The 20,248-nt window shown below is 45.4% G+C and overlaps 1 protein-coding gene across 1 annotated transcript in view; it reads right to left on the bottom strand.

Annotated features, from left to right (window-relative positions):
* Positions 1 to 18,233, bottom strand: part of PDE3A (phosphodiesterase 3A) — a 212,156-nt gene extending 193,923 nt beyond the window's left edge. Inside the window, exon 1 of the mRNA XM_058022183.1 lies at positions 18,144 to 18,233. Within this exon, the coding sequence (XP_057878166.1) occupies positions 18,144 to 18,224 (81 nt within the window). The 5' untranslated portion in view covers positions 18,225 to 18,233. The remainder of the gene's footprint in view (positions 1 to 18,143) is intronic.
* Between the last annotated feature and the right edge of the window lie 2,015 nt (positions 18,234 to 20,248).

Raw genomic sequence — 20,248 nt, 5'->3', positions numbered from 1 at the left:
AGACAAGAAGTAGGACATGACATGCCCAGATTCTTCCATCTTGCCTCTTGAACCCCCATTCTAAATCCCCAAAATTCTACTTTTTCACCCTGTGACAAATTCACTATCATTCTACTCAAGCCCTCGTGGCTTGTAACTCTTCACACAAAGGTGGGAATTGTTTCCATGGGTTAAAATCAAAGGCACAGGTGTCTGTGACTGTGTGCCAAGGTCTCTGAGCCCCCTGCCAGGGTCTCAAGCCACCCAGAGCAGTCAGAGGAATGCCCTGGGTTCTGACAGGGCAATAAGGCACAGAACATGCTGTACCCTTCACACACCCATCCCAAAGCTTTTCCTCCTACAGGAGCTCTCTCACAAGCCCAGTGCTGCTCCCTCACGTGAGCAAGGGTGACACAGTGCTGCTGTGCCCTTCACACAGCTGTCCCTTATCTGGCTGCTAGGAAACCTCCCTGCACACAAAGTCTAACAAATCCCAGCCACTCCATCTCACTTAGGCCATGTAGCACTCTCTTGGCAGCCATAAAAGCATTAAGTTAACAAGTGGACTTGATAAATTGGCTTTGGAGCCAGGCCAAAATGAAGAGCAATTAGGAGCCTACCTGGAACTTGAACATTATCATTTACAGGGAAGAAAAGAGGGGAGGAAAAAAAAGAGTCTGCCACCAATCATGACTTGGCAATACAACTAAATAACACAGCACCTCCTGAATCAGAGAAGGGCAACAGTGCAAGAGACACAAGAAATGTGATCTGATCTTGAGTAATCCCCTCTAAGGGCAGGCACCCGGGCTCTGGAGTGGGATTAACACTCCACTTTAGGCACTGACTGGAACATAAACGGGGCTTACTGGCTGGGTCTGCACCAAACAGAACAACTGGCACTGTAGATGAATCTGGCCAGCAGCTGGGGGCACAACCCACAGGCAGATGCAGGAAAAATTGGCAGAAACATCTATGGCTTCCTCTAAGAAAAAGTACCTACACCCACTTGGAAAAACACGTAAAACGCTATTCTGAAAGAACCCTCCACCTCCATGTACAGGGATGAAATTGCCCTACATAGCTTGTTGCAGAACTTTACAACTAGTATTCATAAAACACCTAACCAAGCTTTTTTCCTCTACAAAATAAATAGGAAAAGATGGCAGAAAACCTATGGTTTTCTCTAAGAAGAGAAATTCATCTAGACCCACTTGGAAAAATATCTAAAACGCTATTCTGAAACAACCTTCCACGTACAGAGATTAAATCGCCCTACATAGCTTGTTGCAGAACTTCACTACTACTATTCAGAGAAAAGTTTTCCTCAATATCCAACCAAACTTTTTCCCTCTACAAAATATATAGGAAAAATTTGCAGCAACAACTATGAGTTCCTCTAAGAAAATGCAGGTATCTAGACCCACTCAGAAAAATATCTAAAATGCTATTCTGAAAGAGCCTCCTATGTACACAGATGAAATTCCCCCACATAGCTTGTTGCAGAACTTCACTACTACTATTCACAGAAGTTTTCCCCAATATCCAGGCTTTTTTCCTCTACAAAATAAATAGGATGAAAAGAAATCAGCTACCAGCAGACATGGAGCACCCTATTCTTTTCTCGTATCTTCTGACATATCAGAAAATATATGAGATTTATTCATAGCCATTTCCGCCCTCTAGGCCTCTTAAAGAATGCTGTTTGCATATAAAAACCAGGGAGGAGCTGTAAAGTACCAGAAGAATTCCAGGGGAACTCTGGACTTCCAGGCTTCATCCAGCCAAGACTGATGTGATGGCTGTGATGGCAAACAAGGGAACACTGAGAACCACACTTCCCTTCAAAGGAATTTTATCCAAACACAACTGCCCATGGATTTTGCACCAGCCCAAGCCAGCTGGTCTCAGGTAAATCACACAGCTGAAGTGAGGAAGAAGATGGGACAGAAGAACATGGAGCTAATTCACCTCTCCTGATTGAGTATTTCATTTACCTCAAGAAAGGCCAACAAGATATATTACACCCAACACAAAGAGCTCTCACTTTCCTCCCTCTCAGCTTCCAAGAATCCCACAGAGATCTAGGACAAGCCCGACTCCGAAGACAGCAAGTCAGGGCTAACAATTTCAGTACACATCTCTGACCCAAGCAAGGAATAACAGTGATTTCTGTGGCTCTCCCACAATGCTATTTAAAATAAAAGTCAACACAGGATTAATCTGTCAGCATATTCATTCCTGGGAGATGCCAAATGCCCTTGCTGCCCATCCAGGTCAGCACAAATTGAATACATGACACACCTCAGAAGGCCAAGCCAGTAGTCTGCACAGTGTCCTGAAAGTAAGAAGACCAATACAAATGCTAAGCAAGATTAGCAGAGGGGACACTGATTTGCCACTTAATATTCAAACACCAAAGTAATAAAAGACTTCAATGCTGGCAGCTGTGTGTGGAAGCATCTGACAAAACCACTTAATGATAAACCTACTGGCGTGAGGAAACATTTTCTTGCAGCATTACTGCTCCCACAAATGACAAAAACGTTCGGGAGCAGAAGTAGAGCACTGGTGAGGATGGAAGCTCTGAAATCTTACCAAGACTTAACAAAAAGAACTATTCCATCTCAGGAACATGAGGAGCACACTGCTATCATCACAAGGGCACAGCCATGGGATTCAAATGCAAGATAGCAATTTCCTTTCCTGGCCAATGAGCCATGTGCAGGATATCAATGCCCTCTATGCAGAGTGCTTTCCACTGCCTCCAGATCAGGGACAACCTAAGAAAAGCAGAGGTGAGCTGTCTCTCCAGGTTCTAAGCAACAGCTCATGGTGAAGATTTTTACCCTGGCAAACATAAGGAGATATAAATTATCTTCTCATCCAGATAAGAATTTTTTCCTATTTTCTTCTTTGTTTTGTTGCTGCTTTGATCTTCTGAAATGGTAACAATTTCAGTAGCAGTGCTAACAGCAGGCCTAAAAACTGCACACATCCAAGAAGCAGAGGTAAACAAATAAAGAATAAGGTCTGGCTCTTATCTTGCAGCCCTAAAGGCTAATTTATTGCTTCCTATTTCAAAGCAGTGTGTGGTCACATCAGGAATGAGCTTGGAATATCATGCTTGCTGGGAAAAATAACATACACATGGAAAAAGTACAAGACATGTGCATGGATCAGTTAAAGATCTAAAACACAATATCCAAATGAACCAAAGGCCTAGGTCATCACAGTAATAGCTAAAGCAAACCAGAACTTTTTTTTCAGTTACAGATTCAACAGGAACAATATATTGCAAATTATTTCCAGGACAAAAAACTCTACCCACATGCACCAAGCACATAAAGGTAGTTTTATTTATGAAAGATTTCTGTGTACTATGGATTATGCCATAAAGGAAGATGGGTTTTCTAGGCAGAAAATCTTACTGCAGCTGCACAGAGAAAAGCTTGAGCCTTAGCACACACTGAGCATCAAAAACTCCTCTCCCAAGGCTGGTATCAAACATGTTATAAAAGAAACTGAATTATGATTTCACATCTCTGATACAGCTCCTTTCCAGCCCTCACACACTAAGAGAAAATTATTTCCCCTTCTTAGTAAACCACTTTGATTATAAGCACCATGTAATATCTATGGACATTTGGAGGCAGTGAAAGATCTCACAGCAAGGCTACCATTAAATCTTTGCTGAGGAACAAGAGGACACATCTGTGTTTCATTATCTTTGAAATAATTAACTGATTTTTGCATTACTAAAGTGAAAATTAATTTTTTTTCTACTGTGAGAAAGTTTGGGAAAAGTGGAAGTCTTTAGCAATCTTCTGAAAAAAAAAAAAAAAAAAAAGAAAAAAAGTAGTCTAGATTAGGCCAGACAAAGAACCAGTTCCCACAAAAGGCATGATGGAGCTATGCCAAATGTTTCTAAGAACAGAGCATTTTTTGGTTTTTTTTTGGAGCCAAATTTCTTATGCCTCCATTCTCTCTTTTATGGGTATTAATAAGATTTCCACATAAATCTGTCTCTACTTAGTCATCCTCACCACTGTCAGACTCCAGAGCCCTCCAGGAGGAAGGACTGCCAACACAAATGTTTGTGATGTCACCCGAGCCACACCAGCCATGGCCCAGAATGTGAAAGGCCACCACAAGCCTATGGAGGGGCAAAGGATTAAACAATTCATAGATCCAGCATTAGAATTGAGAGGGGAGAGGTGAAATAACAGCAGTAATCACCTCAATGCATTTCGTGATTAACAAATGAAAAAGCAGTGAGCATCTTCCTGCAGTTGGTACACATTCTTAGGGCAGACTTCACACACTAGTGGGAAATTTGCCCTCTGCCCATCTGAAACTGCCTTCCCATGCTCATCTCGCATACTGTGACCAGAGCAAACCTGCCTTTGATGTATGGAAATTTCCTCCAAGGCATCAGTGAGTTTTTGCATTCAAGCTTTTGCATTTAGAGCCAGGTAACTCTATAATCCCTTAAAATCTGAGGTAGCATCTCCACAGACTGACACCCATGGGTGCATCTCTGCTTCAACACACACATCTATCTCCCCTTACTCCAAAACAATCAAAAGCAAAAGCAAAGAAACAACAACAACATCACCAGATGCTGGCTGAAGGGAAAGAAGAAAGATAAGCTAAGGAAAAAAAAAATCATCTCACCAGACAAAACTGCAGTCATTCTTGGGTGGTCACTCACAGACAAGCATCAAACAAATCTAATTCACTTTTCCTAACATGTAGAAGCAGAATAAAGTGCCCAAAGCCCACCCTTGTGTTGTTTGGCCTGCCTTTCATGAGAGAGGAAAGGGGGACCAGATTTGCAGGACTAGAAGATAGGGAATGAGGCAGGAAAAATCAGTTCATTGATGTAAGTATTCCTAGATCAAAAAAACTTTTTGACCATTCAGAAGAGTGGTACTGAGGAAGCTGTTAAATCATGTAGCCATCAAGAGCATGACCTTTAAGTTTGCTTTTTATTAAATAAACACATGGAAAAAGAAAACAAACCTGCATACAGCTAAGAAGCTAGATAGCTAAAATTTCATTAAAACCATCTGTGACTGCAGATCCAAGCATCCAAAAGATAGTGTATGACATAATTATGCTTACAAGCACTGACTCACTGGTTTAGATAGCAATGCATTAAGATCACAGGAAAGATACTCCCTGGGCTATCAAGTTTCTCCCTAAAGTTCTCATCTCCTTAACCTGCTATTATAAATGATTAAGACAACCTGATTTTTACTTTCATCTCAGTTCTAAAAACCTTAACTGAACAAAAGAGCCAGAGCCCCCAGGCCAAGTTCTCATGAGTGCACTGAATGACAGCAAAGGAAGCTGTTTCATCACATCTGAGGATTTTTTGGGCTGGGTTTCTTTCAGTGCATATCAATCAATTTTGCAATACAGTGACTTCAGCTTAAAAATCAATGTTTTTCTCAGCATCACATTACCACTTTCATTTGAGAAGAGACAATATATAAAGCAGATCTGAACATGAAATAAGCACATATTATTGCAACTGGAAGAATTTTACCATTTTTTAAACACAGATAAGTTGCAGTTTCCAAAAGAAAAATAAAATCCAAAGGTCTAAACATGACACCGTGTCTAGGCATGACAATATAATAAATATCCAGAATTTTAAATTTTGAGTTTTCAAAAAGTCTGCTCAAGTGACAGCCAGGAAGTCTTAAAGTTCATCTTAAGGATCTTCTTTTTCATCTATGCATAATACAAAAGGAAAAGATCATTCTAGATCCAAGGATGAGGGCAGCTAAAACGTTGAAATGAAAACACTGAAACTCTGCCTCAGTCACTATTATCACAAATTCATATTATCCATCAGCCCTGAATAGGAACATCACACATTTCAGGATTAGATTTATACACCACTCACAGCAGAAGAGAAAGCTGAAATAAAGATTGGATAGCTTTGAGAGGAAGGGGATAGACAATCTGTCTTTACTGCTTCACTTAAAAATGCTCAAGAGCTCTCCAAGAAACATTTGTGTTTGCCATCTCTCTGCCTCACCACAGCAGATGCATCCAGAAAGCCAGGTTTAGATGTCCTCAATTTCAGTTAAGCCCTGGTTCCTCAGATTTCCTCTGAGCTGGCGAAGAGGAAAGGACCATGGATCCAAGGCCTGGATCCCTGAGAGGAACTGAAGCTGGAATATGTGACTGAGTGCTGGCACCCCAGTCCAGCTAATTGTTGCACTGTTACCCCGTGCTCCTCTATGACCCTGCTCAACACAAACACAGCAGGCTCAGCAGGGGTCTGCATCCTGGACTCCATGGCCCACAAGTCAGTTTGCAGTCCCAACAAAGCACAGACAATATTTCTCTTGTCACTGAGCAGATTTCTTACTGTGGTCTCTATAATGAGGCACAACCAGAGCCCATGCTGCCTAGAATGATGAGATTGCACACACCTATGGATACACCTGCCTGCTCCTAAAGGTTCTTTGCTTCTCCACGAGCCACAGGAAAGATGAATGCTCTGCAACTCTCAGCAGAAGCCTGCTGGAAAGGGTCAGGTTCCTTTTCTACCCTTAACCCACTTTTAGCTTCCAAATCATCCTCACAGTTCCACCCCTCACATGAAGCACAGCATTAAATCCTTTAATAGAAAATGTTTATTCATTTGCAGTTTTTTGTAATCAGTAGACAATTAGGGCTGCATTTAAGAATGGCACTTACAGACACATTAAGCTGGTTTTAAAAAAACCAAACCCTCAGTAATGGCATATGAATTAACTTGAAACATTTCAGCTCAACAAAAATGCAGTGACTTTCAGGAAACTGCTTTAATAAACAACAAATATAAACTAGTCCACATCTTCCCAGAGAACTGCTACATAGCAGCAACAACATATCCACTACACCTAACAAGAGTTTTACCAGGTAAAGCTCATTGTGCTCAGCTATAAAAATGCAAGTCACCTATTTTTTCCAACTGGTCTTATCATACTTCTCACCAGCCAGAGCTCCAAACTGAACAATTGTCACAGCTGAAATACCCATAATACACAGAGTGTCAGCACAGAGTTTCAGAAAGCTTGAACCCAAACAAAATAACACCTTACCTCTTCAGAAGGCTTCAGGCATCTGCTCATACAGAGCAGCACCTTTTCACTCCAACAGGCTGCAGCATCTGCCCTCCCTGTCCCCCAGGCCAGCCTTTGATGCCCTGCCCCTGTGTGCCCTCTGTGCCCTGCATGGCTGTTACTGTCAGTGCTGCTCACCTGTGGGCACAGCTGGGGCCAGTTGGGGATGATGGGGCACAGCCCCAACCCAATCACCACTGACCCTGTGCCTACACCTAAAGAAAGCTGTAGTCTCATTTTAGCTTCACACCAAACCTGCAAAATTTATCTTTAATAAACACTTATGAAATTCAGTTTAAACAAGGGAACAAATACACAAACTTGGGGTGGCCACACAAATAATTTTAGGAGTTAGTGCAGAAAGCAGGTTATGATTCAGGACATCCAAACTCTCTCCTCTGCTTGCTGCATGACCTCAGACAAGTAATGCTGTAATGCTGCTCATTCTCTTAATATTTCTGTACAAACAGCCCCTTCTTTGAGCCCCCAGGAGTGGCTCCAGTTCAGGCTGCACTGGGATCTGCCCAGCTCCTCCTGCCCAGCCAGCCCTGTGCTCCACATCACAGCTGAAGCCAGCAGCAAGGCAGCCCAGGGACACCTGGAAAGCATCTTTATGGCTTTCACCTCTAGAACAGACTTGTGGCACCAGTCTCCAAATTTAACACTGGAATGTATCATTTGTAAGATGTAAGTGGTAATCTGTTGATTAAAATCACTACTCAAGTGTTTACAAATAATTGCACAACTTGGCATACGTTTGCACATCAAGAAAGAAGAAGAAATATTTAAAGAATAGAGTTAAAAGTCAAACAATAGTTGCTAAAGCTTGCATATTAATAAACAAGCCTGCCTGTGGAAATATCAGGAAATATGATTTAATACCCAGAAAGAACCCTGTCATATGTAACTCAGGCTTGCTGACTGTGCTGTCAGAGTCAAGCAAAGAATTCCATCCCTCTCAACTGCACAATACTAATTTGTGTATATACATACATACATATATGAACATTTACATAGATGTTTATATGTGTGCGCACACATCTATAAAAACACGCTACAAGGTGTCAGGTGACATTTTCAGCAGCACAACAAGTGTTAGCTTTGAATTTCTTTCTTTAAAATAAGAAAAGGAATTGTTAGCTGTTAAAAAAAAAAATAAATTAAGAAGCTCTCATTGGATTTTAGGATGTGAACACAGCTCCTTCTGCACTAAGGACTGAACTGAAAGGATCACCCAGTTACCCTGGAAGGGCTGAAAACAGCAGAGACAGGAGGAGGTGATTACTAACCTTTACAAAAAGAATTTTAGAAAAATAGTGTTTTTAACAAACCTTCGTTTGTTCAACATGAATTTTAAAATATCACTGAGTGAGAAGGTGAAGGTATCCATTGTTTCACAAGAGTAAGAGGCAGGCTGCAGCTCAGCACAAGCGTTCCTGTAACAAATTCCAACTAAAACTCCAGCCACATGAAAGATATTTTCCAAGTTATCTTGCAATTACAGATGCACCCAAACACGTTGAAGATCCTTATCAACACATAATACAGTGATCAGACTTTGCCAAGACGAACCTATAGTTAGCACCACCAGTACAGCTGAAGAGATCCACCAGAGAATTCAGTGCAGCATCCAACAGGTTTTGCCTTTCAAAGGTGAGTTTTGGGGGATGGACTTCAGCATTTCCAATACAGAAATAGTGGTAGCTGCATTGGGGGGTGGGTTTGTAGAGGAAATAAAGCAGCAAAATGGAAATCCCAGTTAGATCTGTCTGCTGGTGAGCTCAAACACACATCAATAAGAAAAAAAGAAAAGGGGGGAAGAGAAGCCAGGAAGGGAAAGAGAGGAAAGAAAAAAAAAGGGAAAAAAATTCTCTCAAAAGCACTTGAAACTGCATTCACAGAGGCAAGGGTAGACAGTACATAAGGCTGTGCAGCCCTTTTTAATCTCCACTTTCACACACAGCTCTGCACCTTTCCACAGCTGTCATCTCAACTGAGAGTCAATACTCCAGCACAGACAAGGTTTCACAAGTTTTACTCTGCAGGCAACAAAAAGCTTGGGAGAGCATATCTAGATTTCTGCCCACAAAGTAGAGTAAAACTTGCTTGGATGTGGCTTTTCAGCCCATGCACAGCCCTCAGCCACATTTCAAGGTAAATTTGGGGTGTATGTATTTGCCAAGAATCAGTATTTTCATCTAACATCAGTAACAAAACAGATGAATGGTCTGCCTCTCCTTTTCGGCATTGAACACAAACATGCATGGAATTATTTAAAACCATACAGTAAAAGTGGAAGAGAAACAAAATATCTGTAGTCCAGGGTGAGGAGCAGTTTAGGTTATTGTTGGTGCCTGGCAGCAGCTCCAGCACACAGAGATGCCAGCAAGGTATCATCAACCTGCTGGGAGTGCAATAGTTCAAAAAACAATTAACCTTCACCACTCAAATACTCCATTCTTTCCCTGTCTGGAATTCATTTCACAGCTGTGCTTATGGACAAATTTAGTGAGAAATCAGTCAGAAGGATGCTGCTCAGAATAAGTAATGTTCAGTTCTGAAGTTCAGTTATAACTGATCCCCTACAGTATTATTATTTACTCAAAGACAACCAGGAACAAGAAGCTTTTTTAAAACAAAAAATAAACCCAGCAACCCTCAGTGACTTGATCATCAAAACACAGCAATAGTTTTCCAGCAGGCATCATCATATTTATATTTCCCACAGCTTTTAATGAAGCTGAGATATTTCTAAGAGAACCAACCAGTCTGAGAGGAAGAGTTGCTTTTTTTAAAGCGTCAGCAGGGAGTGCCTCAGGACTTCAGCAGCCATCAGAAAGAGCATCATGAGAATATTTGAAAAGCACCACTCCTACAGAGTTAGGCAGACAAAAATCTCATAAAAAAAAAAACCAAAAAACAACAAAATGACGCAGAATGTAATTTTATTTTACTTTAAAATTCAAACCAAAGCATAAATCTTAGTACCAAACAAAGCCAACTCCAGCAACCTACAAAATACAAAAGTAATATAAACCACTTTAACCCCACATATTTTACTGGTGGATTGGGGGTGTTAGCCAAGGAGGCCTCAGCTATGCTCTGAGCTATTTCTGATATGTAGAGGTTTTGTAATTTTCCAGCCTTCTGCAGGGGCAGGAGGAGAGCCTTTAACTGTATTGATGCTCATAAATATCTTCTTCCTAATTTTTTTTCAGTAGTTAATTGCAGTAAAAGTACAGAGAGTTGTGCAGTGATAGGTCCAGATAAAGCAGTACAGTCACTAAAGCAGAGTGTGAGCAAATGGGAACTTTCTTCCTAACTAGTATCAGATTTAAAAAAAAACAAACAGCTTTTCTAATCCTCAAACTGTCTGGCATCAGAAACTTCACACATTTCAATAACTAATAAATACAAATGTCTAAGCTGGAAGAGCTTCGTTCATACCTTGTGGCATGCACTTGTTTTTCACGATCAGTGTCTATTTCTATCTCACACAATCAGACTTCTTCATAGCAGCTTAAAAAGAAAAGGTTTGGGGGGAATTTGTTTGGAGGTTTGGGGGGAGTTTGTTTTGAGGTCTGGAGATGGGTTTGTTTTGGTTGGTTTTCCAGATTTCTTTCATTTTTAGGCAAACCTCATCAATACCCCTCAGTCAGATCTGGTTTTATGTACAATTTCAGTCCCTTCTTAGATGAGGCTCAGAAGTTTGGGCTATCTGTGGATCCTAATGGTTCTGTATGTCTGACCAAAACTTGATCCACCAGTCCATACCATGCCTTCACTAACCCAATTTCATTTTAAAACCTCCCACACACAAAACCTTTTCAGTGACCAGCACATTTCCAGTGGCCAGCTGACACAAAATCCTTTTCTTGACAGGTTCAATAACGAACAATGCCATTTCACTGACCAAACTCTTATAACTACCAGTATCTTCCCTGTGCCCCATATTTTCCCTTCTGCTCAGCAGCCCTTGAGGTGGCACTATGAAAACATCCGTCCATCCATCCATGTTCAACAGCAGTGAAGGACCATCTGTCCCATCAGCACATCACACAGAATCACAGACAGGCTGGGCTTGGAAGGCACCTCTGGAGATCTTCTAGTCCAATGCCTCTGCCAAGGCAGGCTCACCCAGAGCAGGAGACACAGGTGGTGGCCAGGCAGGTTTGAATCTCCCCAGAGGAGGTTCCCCAGCCTCTCTGGGCAGCCTGCTCCAGTGCTCAGTGCTTTTGGCTCACGTTCAGGTGGAGCTGGCTGTGTTTCAGTTTGTGCCCCCTACTCTGGCACTGGGCTCTTGTCACTCACCCTTCAGACATCTGGGTGCACTGATAAGATCCCTCTCAATGATCTTTTCTCCAGGCTAAACAGGCCCAGCTTTGCCAGCCTTTCCTCCCAGGAGAGATGCTGCAGTCCCCTCATCATCCCCACAGCCCTGTGCTGAACCTTCCCCAGCAGTTCCTTGTCCTTCTTGCTCTGAGGAGCCCAGAATGGGACAGCGAGCCCCAGCTGTGGCCTCGGCAGGGCAGAGGACAGGGGGACATCCTGCTTTTCAGGTGGCATTTCCAGTTCCATTTATAAATTCTACACAGAGTCAGGACGGTCTGCACCGGGCTGTGCCACCGCTGGAGCGGCAGCGGCGGGGTAGACCCGGCACGGGCTGAGTTAAGGACCACGGACAGATTTTGTGGATGACGCTCCGTGCCCGGCTTGGCTCTCGTGCCCTCTAGGGGGCCGCGCCCGCCAGCGCCGGCACCGCCCGCCCGCCGCGGGAGCGACCGGAGCCGCCTTCATCGCCAGCACCACCATCAGCACCACCATCATCCATCATCACCGGAGCGACCGGAGCCGCCTTCATCGCCAGCACCACCATCAGCACCACCATCATCCATCATCACCGGAGCGACCGGAGCCGCCTTCATCGCCAGCACCACCATCAGCACCACCATCACCACCATCACCCATCATCACCGGAGCGACCGGAGCCGCCTTCATCGCCAGCACCACCACCATCACCCATCATCACCGGCGCCACGAGGGACTCGCGACAGTGACAGGCACACACACGCAGGGAGAAGAAAAGCGGCTCAAACCCTTCATTATAAATAAATAAATAAATACATACATACATACATACATAATAGAAGCCAGAGCTTGACAAAGGGGTAGAGCACATCCTCTCCCCGCAGCCCCAGTGAATCTCCAAAAGCAGCTCGGAAGGAAAAGAGCTGATATTCCACTCACAACTTAAAACCCAAACAGATGTTGCGTTTCATGATATTTTTTTTATTACTCACAATATAAAGAATTGATGCTACCACTTGGAGCAGGGCTTAAAGCAAAGCTTGCTGCAGGACTTAGAGCGAGACAACCTGAACACAAAAAACTCCATGAACAAACAAAAAGCAACAAAACCCCACAAACACACACACAAACAAAAAAAAAACAGACAACCAACTAAAAAAAAAACCCCAAGGTAAAAAAATTAAAAAAAAAAAGAAAACCAACCCCACCACCTCCCTCCTGAAACCTGAAAAACTACATAGTCCAAGTGAGAGGTGTGACACCCTGACTAACACAGAAGAGACTTTCAGGAAAGTGCTTGGTAATTGATAAAAAACTTCTTCAAAAGCAAGCAGAGGAAAAAAAAATTAAAATCCCTGCACAAAGTAAAACACAGCTTCCACTTTGTTATCTGAATCTGGACATTTCTTTCCTTATCTGCGAAGGGATATGCTACAAGCTGTACATCTTCCATCAGATTGCCTGGGTAAATCACAGCAATTGCCTCAAAGCTTTACTTGCAGCAGTGTTCCTTTCATTCTCAAATAGTTCAGGAGGCAGTCAGTTCACCCCATTCCAAGCCCTGTGGTTTGCACCACCAAACGCAGCAAACCTTTTCACTTCCAGGCTGAGGTTATTTCTTTATATTACTTTTTAAAGAAAAAAGCCCAAGCACTATTGCTTCTGTTTGCAACACTCAGTCTCCCACAAAAAAGTGTAGGAATGCAAGAACGCTAACAGCAGATTAGGAGAAACTCATACAAATGTCACAGTTAACGTCCAAAACATCATGTGTCACTGTTTTTCCCCTCCAACCCCCAACAAGCTTCTCAAAACACATGTTATACACAGGGTCACTGTTCTGGCTGTTTATTTAATTAACATGACAACCCAGAGTACACAGGATTTCTTTCAGTTCCCCAGCCTTGCATTTTCACACTTCAGGCAGAAAGAGCAGAAAGTCACTAGTGTACTTTACTTTTTAGCCAATATACCATAATATACATTTCTTGATTTAACCAATTGACAAAAATAGATTCTAAGCCCTTGGTGAGAGTTTCAGCAGCAGTTTTAACATTTTTGTGAGGCTGAGAGAGAAATGAAAAAAACCAAGTGGAGCAGGTTTGCGTAAATGAAGCCATGCAAAAGAAAATAAAGCATTACGTCTGGAATCCCTGGGTGATTTTTCCTGGAGCCTTTCTTTAATATTTTACATGGTTGTGTTTCAGCAAGTCACCAGATGACATAATTCCTCAGTATTCCTTAGTTTTTAGTGACCTAAATGGCAATGCCATTAAATCTTATCGGACTAATTACAGCTCAATAAACCCTATTAGGAGGAGGTACATGGTATATAAAACCTCACATGTCTAATAGACACAAAGTTCAGTAGCTAAATTCAATCTGCCAGCCCACTCTAAAATTTTAAATTTCTCTATGTTGCACCCCGATCGCTCCCATTTTCAAGCCAGAGCACAGGATCTGTATTAATAAAAATTGGTTTTAATTTAAGGGAACATTTCTCTACTTTTTAAGGTAAAATGAGGAAGAACCAGCAAAGGGGAAGAAGCAACATATTCCTGGCACTACCAAAGCTGTCACTATCAAACAACGAGAGGAGATAAAGCTTTAATTTTTCCCTTGGAAACAAAAAAGGAAAACTGACATATGTATTTCTTTTTCTCCACTGTTTCTTAGATCTTATCACTGCAGAGATATCTTTGGCCATGTGAACTGTTACAGGATTGTCTTCTCAACTCCACAGACAGGCAGTGATAACAACAGTCCTGCACACAACTTTCCCAGGCTAGGGATGGGAACAGGCAGGGTTACCACCCAGAACCCCATGAAAAACAGTCAATTGAGAAAAAAACCTACTGCTGCTGCTGAAGGAAGGTAGACAAGGCTGGCACCAAGTTACCAGCCTGAAAAAACAAGGAGAAAAGGGATGGGAAAGATGCAGCAGAATAAAACAAGTCTCAAAGCAACAGAAAATAAATGATAGACCCTCAGATGTCCCTCGGGAACGCAAAGAGCTTTCTTCTTCTCCTGCTGCCCAGAATAGAAATACATAAAGAAAACAGAAATAAAAGCAAAAGAGAAATACATAAGGAAAATGGGCAGAAAACCTGTCTGCCTTTGGAGGAATAGCGCATGGGCAGGAGTTTGTACATGGAGCAGCTGGCCTGGCAGCTGGGGACATGGGAGAAGCTCCTCCACCAGGACTCAGCACCATCTCTCACACAGGGCGGTGTCACCCTCTAGTTGGGGAACCAGAAAATCCTTCAGACTGTGTGCTGTACCCCTACCGTCTCCTGACTAAGGTAAAAAAAAAAAAATCCTGCAAAAGCAAATCAAACTATTTGCAGCAGCTGCAAATAACACATACTTGTAATAAATCCAAGGTAGCCGAAAGCTTCCCTAAACAAAACAAACAAGCAAAGCTTGAAAGCAAAATCAGGAGTGTTCAGCATGGTTTAGATTTGCCCAGCTACAATCTCCTGTGCAGCATTCTACCCACCAAGGCAAAATCATCCCCTTGGACTGCTGCACGTTGAGATTAACACATCATCAGAGGCACAAGCCTCAGAGCACATGGGCATTATAATATTTTAATGGGAAAAAACAACACATAGAACACATTTCTGCTCCCCTCACTATCCCCACAAACCTCCTCTCTGCACTTTCAGGAGGAGATAAAAATGTTTGCAAAAACCTGGGGAAAAAACTCCAAAAGCCATCTTCTTGGTGGTGCTTTTGGATTTACTGAAAAAAAAAAGAAAAAAAAAAGGCATTTCTTCATTCACTCACTCCCTGTCTTATCCATCCATTCACAATTTTGCTCTGCATCCTCTTTCAAATCTGGCTGAGTGAGCCCTCAAGGAGCAGCCTTGATGAAATCACAGGCAGACAAGACTCAGCTGGGAGCAAGATCAGGCACACACTCCTCAATGAGAGCCACACTCACACCAGGCTGGAAGCTTGTAATCCAAAGACTTGGCCAAAGTTGGGAAAGAGAAAGATCATATACAAAAAGCAACCACAAAAAGCACAGAACTGAAAATGGGAAAGAGCACTTCTAGCAACAACAAGATAAGGTTGCATCATGGTACCATTTGAACTCTGGACGGTGGCATTTTTAATGAAAGTTTTTCTTTTCAAATTCTTTTTGGAAGTGATAAGATGCTAACATAAGGTGTGTTAATACAATATCCATGTTGTCAGTTTGCAATTCCTGGTACTGTCCTTCACAATGCCACACAGATTCACCTTCAAATTCTAGTAGAGAAGAATTCAGGTTAAAATTGAGATGTGTGACTAAATAAGAAAAATTCAGAAATTCCAACTTTCATAGAATCTCGTATTAACAGAAAGAGTCGGATATGAAGGGAATTGAATTCTGGAAAAACAAAATTAAGTGCTCAGCAATAGGAAAGGTTACACGGGAGTTGATGGGAAAGATCACTAAAACTTTGCTTAATGTTACTCACTAAATTCAAGTACGTGTTTCAAAGCAATAAAGTGGATCTATTTCCTGATGAAAACTATTGGCAGCTCGCAGATGTACAAACAAGACCAGAAACATTCAGAGGATGTTTTTTAAAAACCGGGGGGCAAGAGAAGGCCTAGTTTTCTTTCAAAGCCCTCATGTCTATTTTTAACATGTTATATTTAAAAACTGTCCTAAAGAAAAACATTTACCTAGATTTCTTTAAGTCTACAGGGAGTTGATTTTTGCTATAAACATAAACTGTGTTTGCTATAAGAGAGTCCCACTCTCCCATCATTTCTTCAAGGTCCTTACAGAGCTTTATTTCAACTTTCCCATTTTTCACTCACACTAGCATTTATTTAAGAGAACAGTTTTTAGGGAGAGAAGTTCACATACACACAGCCACATTGTACTTAAAAAAAAAAATAAACGCTCCAAAGTTCTCATCCATTTCTAATCACACAGAGACACAAGCAATACCAGATCTCACTATTGATTAATAGTGAGTGAGAACAAAGGGAAGAGAAATTTGCCAAAATCCTGCAGCGGGTGAACGGAACAGTTGCAGATAACTCCAGGCCAGCTCCACAGCCTGGAGGTGGGAATTGCTCGGGGCACTGTCCCCAGGTTATGCACCAGCAGGGAGGGAAAAGGAGTCTACCTTGTTATATCCATCACCAGTCCAACCTTCTGGTACATGCAGGAGATTTGAAGCTCCTCCATGAGAGAAGACAAGGACCAAGATCACTGAGTCCTGTCTCCAAATGACTACATTTAGAGATGTTAACTAAAAGGCTGCATTTACTGGAAGTGTGAAAGCAAGTGGAAAACATGTTTAAGACCTTACAAATGATGGAAGAAACCACCAGAAATGCCTAGCTTCTCCAAGTAAGCATAAACAGTTTTAATTTTGTGCCTTATTGTACTTACAAATTACTCATACACCATTGCCTCTCAGTTCCTGCTAAAGTCAGAACTCGGTCAGTTTTCTACTTTTTCACACTGTATTTGTCTGTGGTAAATATTTACTTTACCTAAACAAAAATGTTAAATAAATAAGTACGTTTGTTGTAAAACAAGTCTCAAGTATGTAAGGTTGTCAGGCCCTCTTCTAAGAAATGTCAATACCAACCACAAAGGGCTGTAATCAAACGATTTCCAGAAACAAACCAGCCACCCATACCATATAGTTAGATATAGCCATTACTTGGAAAATACTTTGCTGCTTATCCAGCAAGCTACCTGAAAGAAAACCTTAGGTGTATGACAACACGCTTCACTTGATCACAGCGCACAGAATCCTTTTCAACACTAGTTGAAAAAGAAAACTTAACACAGTTTGATACTTATTTCCCCCCCAGGTTTCCCTTTCTACTGCTCAGCAGGAGTTGCGCTGACTTTCAAGACACCCAAGTGTCAAGTGATATTTTCGTGGGGCAATCTTAAATCTCAAAACAACCGAAAAACCCTTCAAGCGCAGAACCGAGCCCACTTTGTGTCCGTGTCAGGGCTCTCTACACAGCTGTGTGCAGTAAAGATACCGGTGCCTGACTGCTTCTTCCTCCAGCTTTTTTGAGGTGTGCATTGAAACGAACGCATCTCTGGTAATAAAGTTCTCACTCAGCCATTCCAACCACAGCCTCGCAGAGGAAACAAAGTTGAGATAAATCGCGTGTGCCTCGCACCGGTTCCCACAGCCAGGGCAGAGCCGGAGCTATTGATTACAGCACGGGAACAGCGCTGGGGAAGCAAAGTGCAAAGACGAGCCTGGGTTACCGCCCCGATAAGGGACTTCTCCCACCGCGGACAGCCGAGCTGCTCGGTCACACACGCTCACACCCCTTTCGAGCTTAAAGCAAGTTTTAAAAGGCTGAGGTACCTTTCTAGGAAACTACAGCTTTGAAACAGCGGGGTTCCTAAGTGATGCTGGGGAACCCGACGGCTGCGTTCGGGGAAGGTTCTCACCGGCTCCGGGAGCCCAGCAGGCACCGTCCACCCCAGCCCTCCCTCTGCCAGCTTTAGCAAAAGCCGGCGCCGGCCACAGCTGTAAGGGAAAAGCACACCCCGAGCCCTCTGCCTGGTCCGGAGAGCCCGGCTTCAGCCCGGCTTGCCCCGGCCCCGTCCCGAGGCGTCCCGGGGCTCTCCGCGCCGAGCCGGGCAAAGCCGGCACCGTGCGCGGCCTCCCCGGCCAGGAGCGGCTCCTCTGCCGCCGCCGGGACCCCCGGCAAAGTTTGGAATCCGTCTCCCCGCAGCCCTACCTGCTCCCGGGGGATGCAGGGCAGCGAGGTCCTCCGGTGGGTCTTGTTGCCGCCGCCGCCCGACATCTCGGGGGAGATCATGGAGCTGGACCGCCGCCGCCGCCTGAGCACCGGGGCTTCGTCCGCGGCCGGGGGGGCGGCGGGAGGCTCGGCCAGCGGGGCGGCCCGCCGCGGGGGCCAGAGCCGGTCGGCGTAGCCGGCCAGAAGGATGCCCAGCAGCCCCAGCAGGTAGGCCAGGTAGGGACGCCAGGACGCCGGGACCCTCTCCAAGGCGACGAGGGACGTGGTCTTGGCCGCGCTAGTCACGGCGAGCATGAGGACGCCCTGCCTCAGCTTCAGCACCAGCCATGTCACGGCGGCCAGGCAGCTCAGCACCACCCCCGTGGCGGCGAGGGAGAGCAAGTGATCCTCCTCCTCCTCCTCCCCCGCCGCCAGCGCCGTCTGCGCCACCGCTTCCCCCCCGCAGCAGGCGGCCAGCAGCAGCAGCAGCAGCAGCAGCGCCGCCGCCCGCGGCCGCACGCCGCCCCGCACCGGGCAGCGCCCCGCGCCCGAGGAGGCGCCGGCCGGGCACAGGGGCACCGCGCCGGGCGGCACCCGGCCCCAGCGCCGCTCCCCCCGCGCCAGCCTCACCGCCGGGGCCGGCAGCGCCGAGAGGGAGCCGCCGCTCAGCGCCGAGCAAAGTTTCCGGCGGCGCCGGGGCTCCCGCGGCGGCGGCGCGGTCCGGGCGGGCGCCCCTCGCTCCGCCGCTGCCGCCGGGCTCCGCTCCTCCATGGGCTCGGTGGGCTCCCCTGCGCGCCCCGCGGTTGTTCGCAGCCGGGCAGGGTCCGGGAGGGACCCCGCGGTCAGCGCTCGGTGGCCGGGGGGCGGCGGGCCGGGGGCGCTCCCCGCCGCGGCAGCGCCGGCATTTCCTGCGGAGCGCCCCCCGCCCGCCCTCTCCGAGGCACGGGGGGCCGGGGAGCGCCGCGCCTCTCCGCGGGCTTGGGGCGGTAAATTAAAATGTCTTTTTGAAAGTACAGGACTGGGAAAGACACGGAGAGATCGTAAGCGGTGTAAGGAAATGGTCTGGGGGGAGAGGCAGATGTACCACCTCGGAAGTGCTGCTTAATTTCTAGGCCATCCTTTGCCTTGCAGGCGCTCCCGGCGGGGGCGGAACAGCGCTGCCCGCCCGAGGGTCCGGCCCGTGCCCCGCGGGAAAGGGGAAGGAGCCTCCAGGTCGTTGTGGATTGCGGGTATGAGAAATGACAGGGAGAAAAAAAAAAAAAGTAATAAAGTCCAGAGCTTAAGAAAAAAGCAAATAAAAGGCCAGCGGAACCGCGGCAGAAGTTGCGAAGTCCTGCCGGGAGGGCGAGAAAGAGACCTGCGGGAGAAACTTGAACGTAAGCCTGCTAGGGAGGAGAAAAAGACGAGCGACAAGGAGAGGATTTCCCTCCTGAGCACTGCGGGGATAGTGCTTGAGCCTGACACGGGAAAAGCGCTGCCCCCGGCCGGGAGAGGAGGGAGGCTGCCCAGAGCCCCGGAGCAAACCTGCGCCGAGCGAGCGGGACCCTCTCAAAGCCCAGCAGCGGAGCGGGCTGCTGGAGGCGATAACCAAGGAGGCTGAGGGGAAAACCGGGGGCTTTGCCGCTCCCAAAGCCGCCGGAGCGGCTCCTGGGGAAGGGCAGCCCGGCCCTGCCCCGGCGGAGCTCCCCGGCACCGGCCGCTGGCAGCCAGGGCATAAATCCGCCTGTCAGGGTCGGGGCAATTACGAGGCCGTAAAAGAGTCAGGAAGATGGATGTTTATGAGTGATTATTACGGGTTGTGTTGTTGTTTCAATAGGAAGCCCGAGCTGGAATCCCGAAGCCAGCGGGCTCCGAAGCGTTCTGGGTTTCCAGCTGTAGCTCCATCCAAAAGCCGCTGTTTCCTTCCTCAAAACCTGCCTCGCTCTCTGCTCTCAGGGCAATCTGGCCCTGCCCCTGAGCTGCCCAAAATTGGCCTTCACACGAGTGGAATCAGGTGCGGACAAAGTCTGTGCAAAACCCCGAAGTGCCTGGAGTAATGTATTTAGCACTTAATACAAAGCGTGGAAAAATACAATCACCAGCTGTGAAGTGACAGAGCATTAAGA

Source organism: Melospiza georgiana, chromosome 4 (assembly GCF_028018845.1).
Source record: "Melospiza georgiana isolate bMelGeo1 chromosome 4, bMelGeo1.pri, whole genome shotgun sequence".
NCBI classification, from domain to species: Eukaryota; Metazoa; Chordata; class Aves; order Passeriformes; family Passerellidae; genus Melospiza; species Melospiza georgiana.
This window is presented reverse-complemented; position numbering and strand designations above follow the sequence as displayed.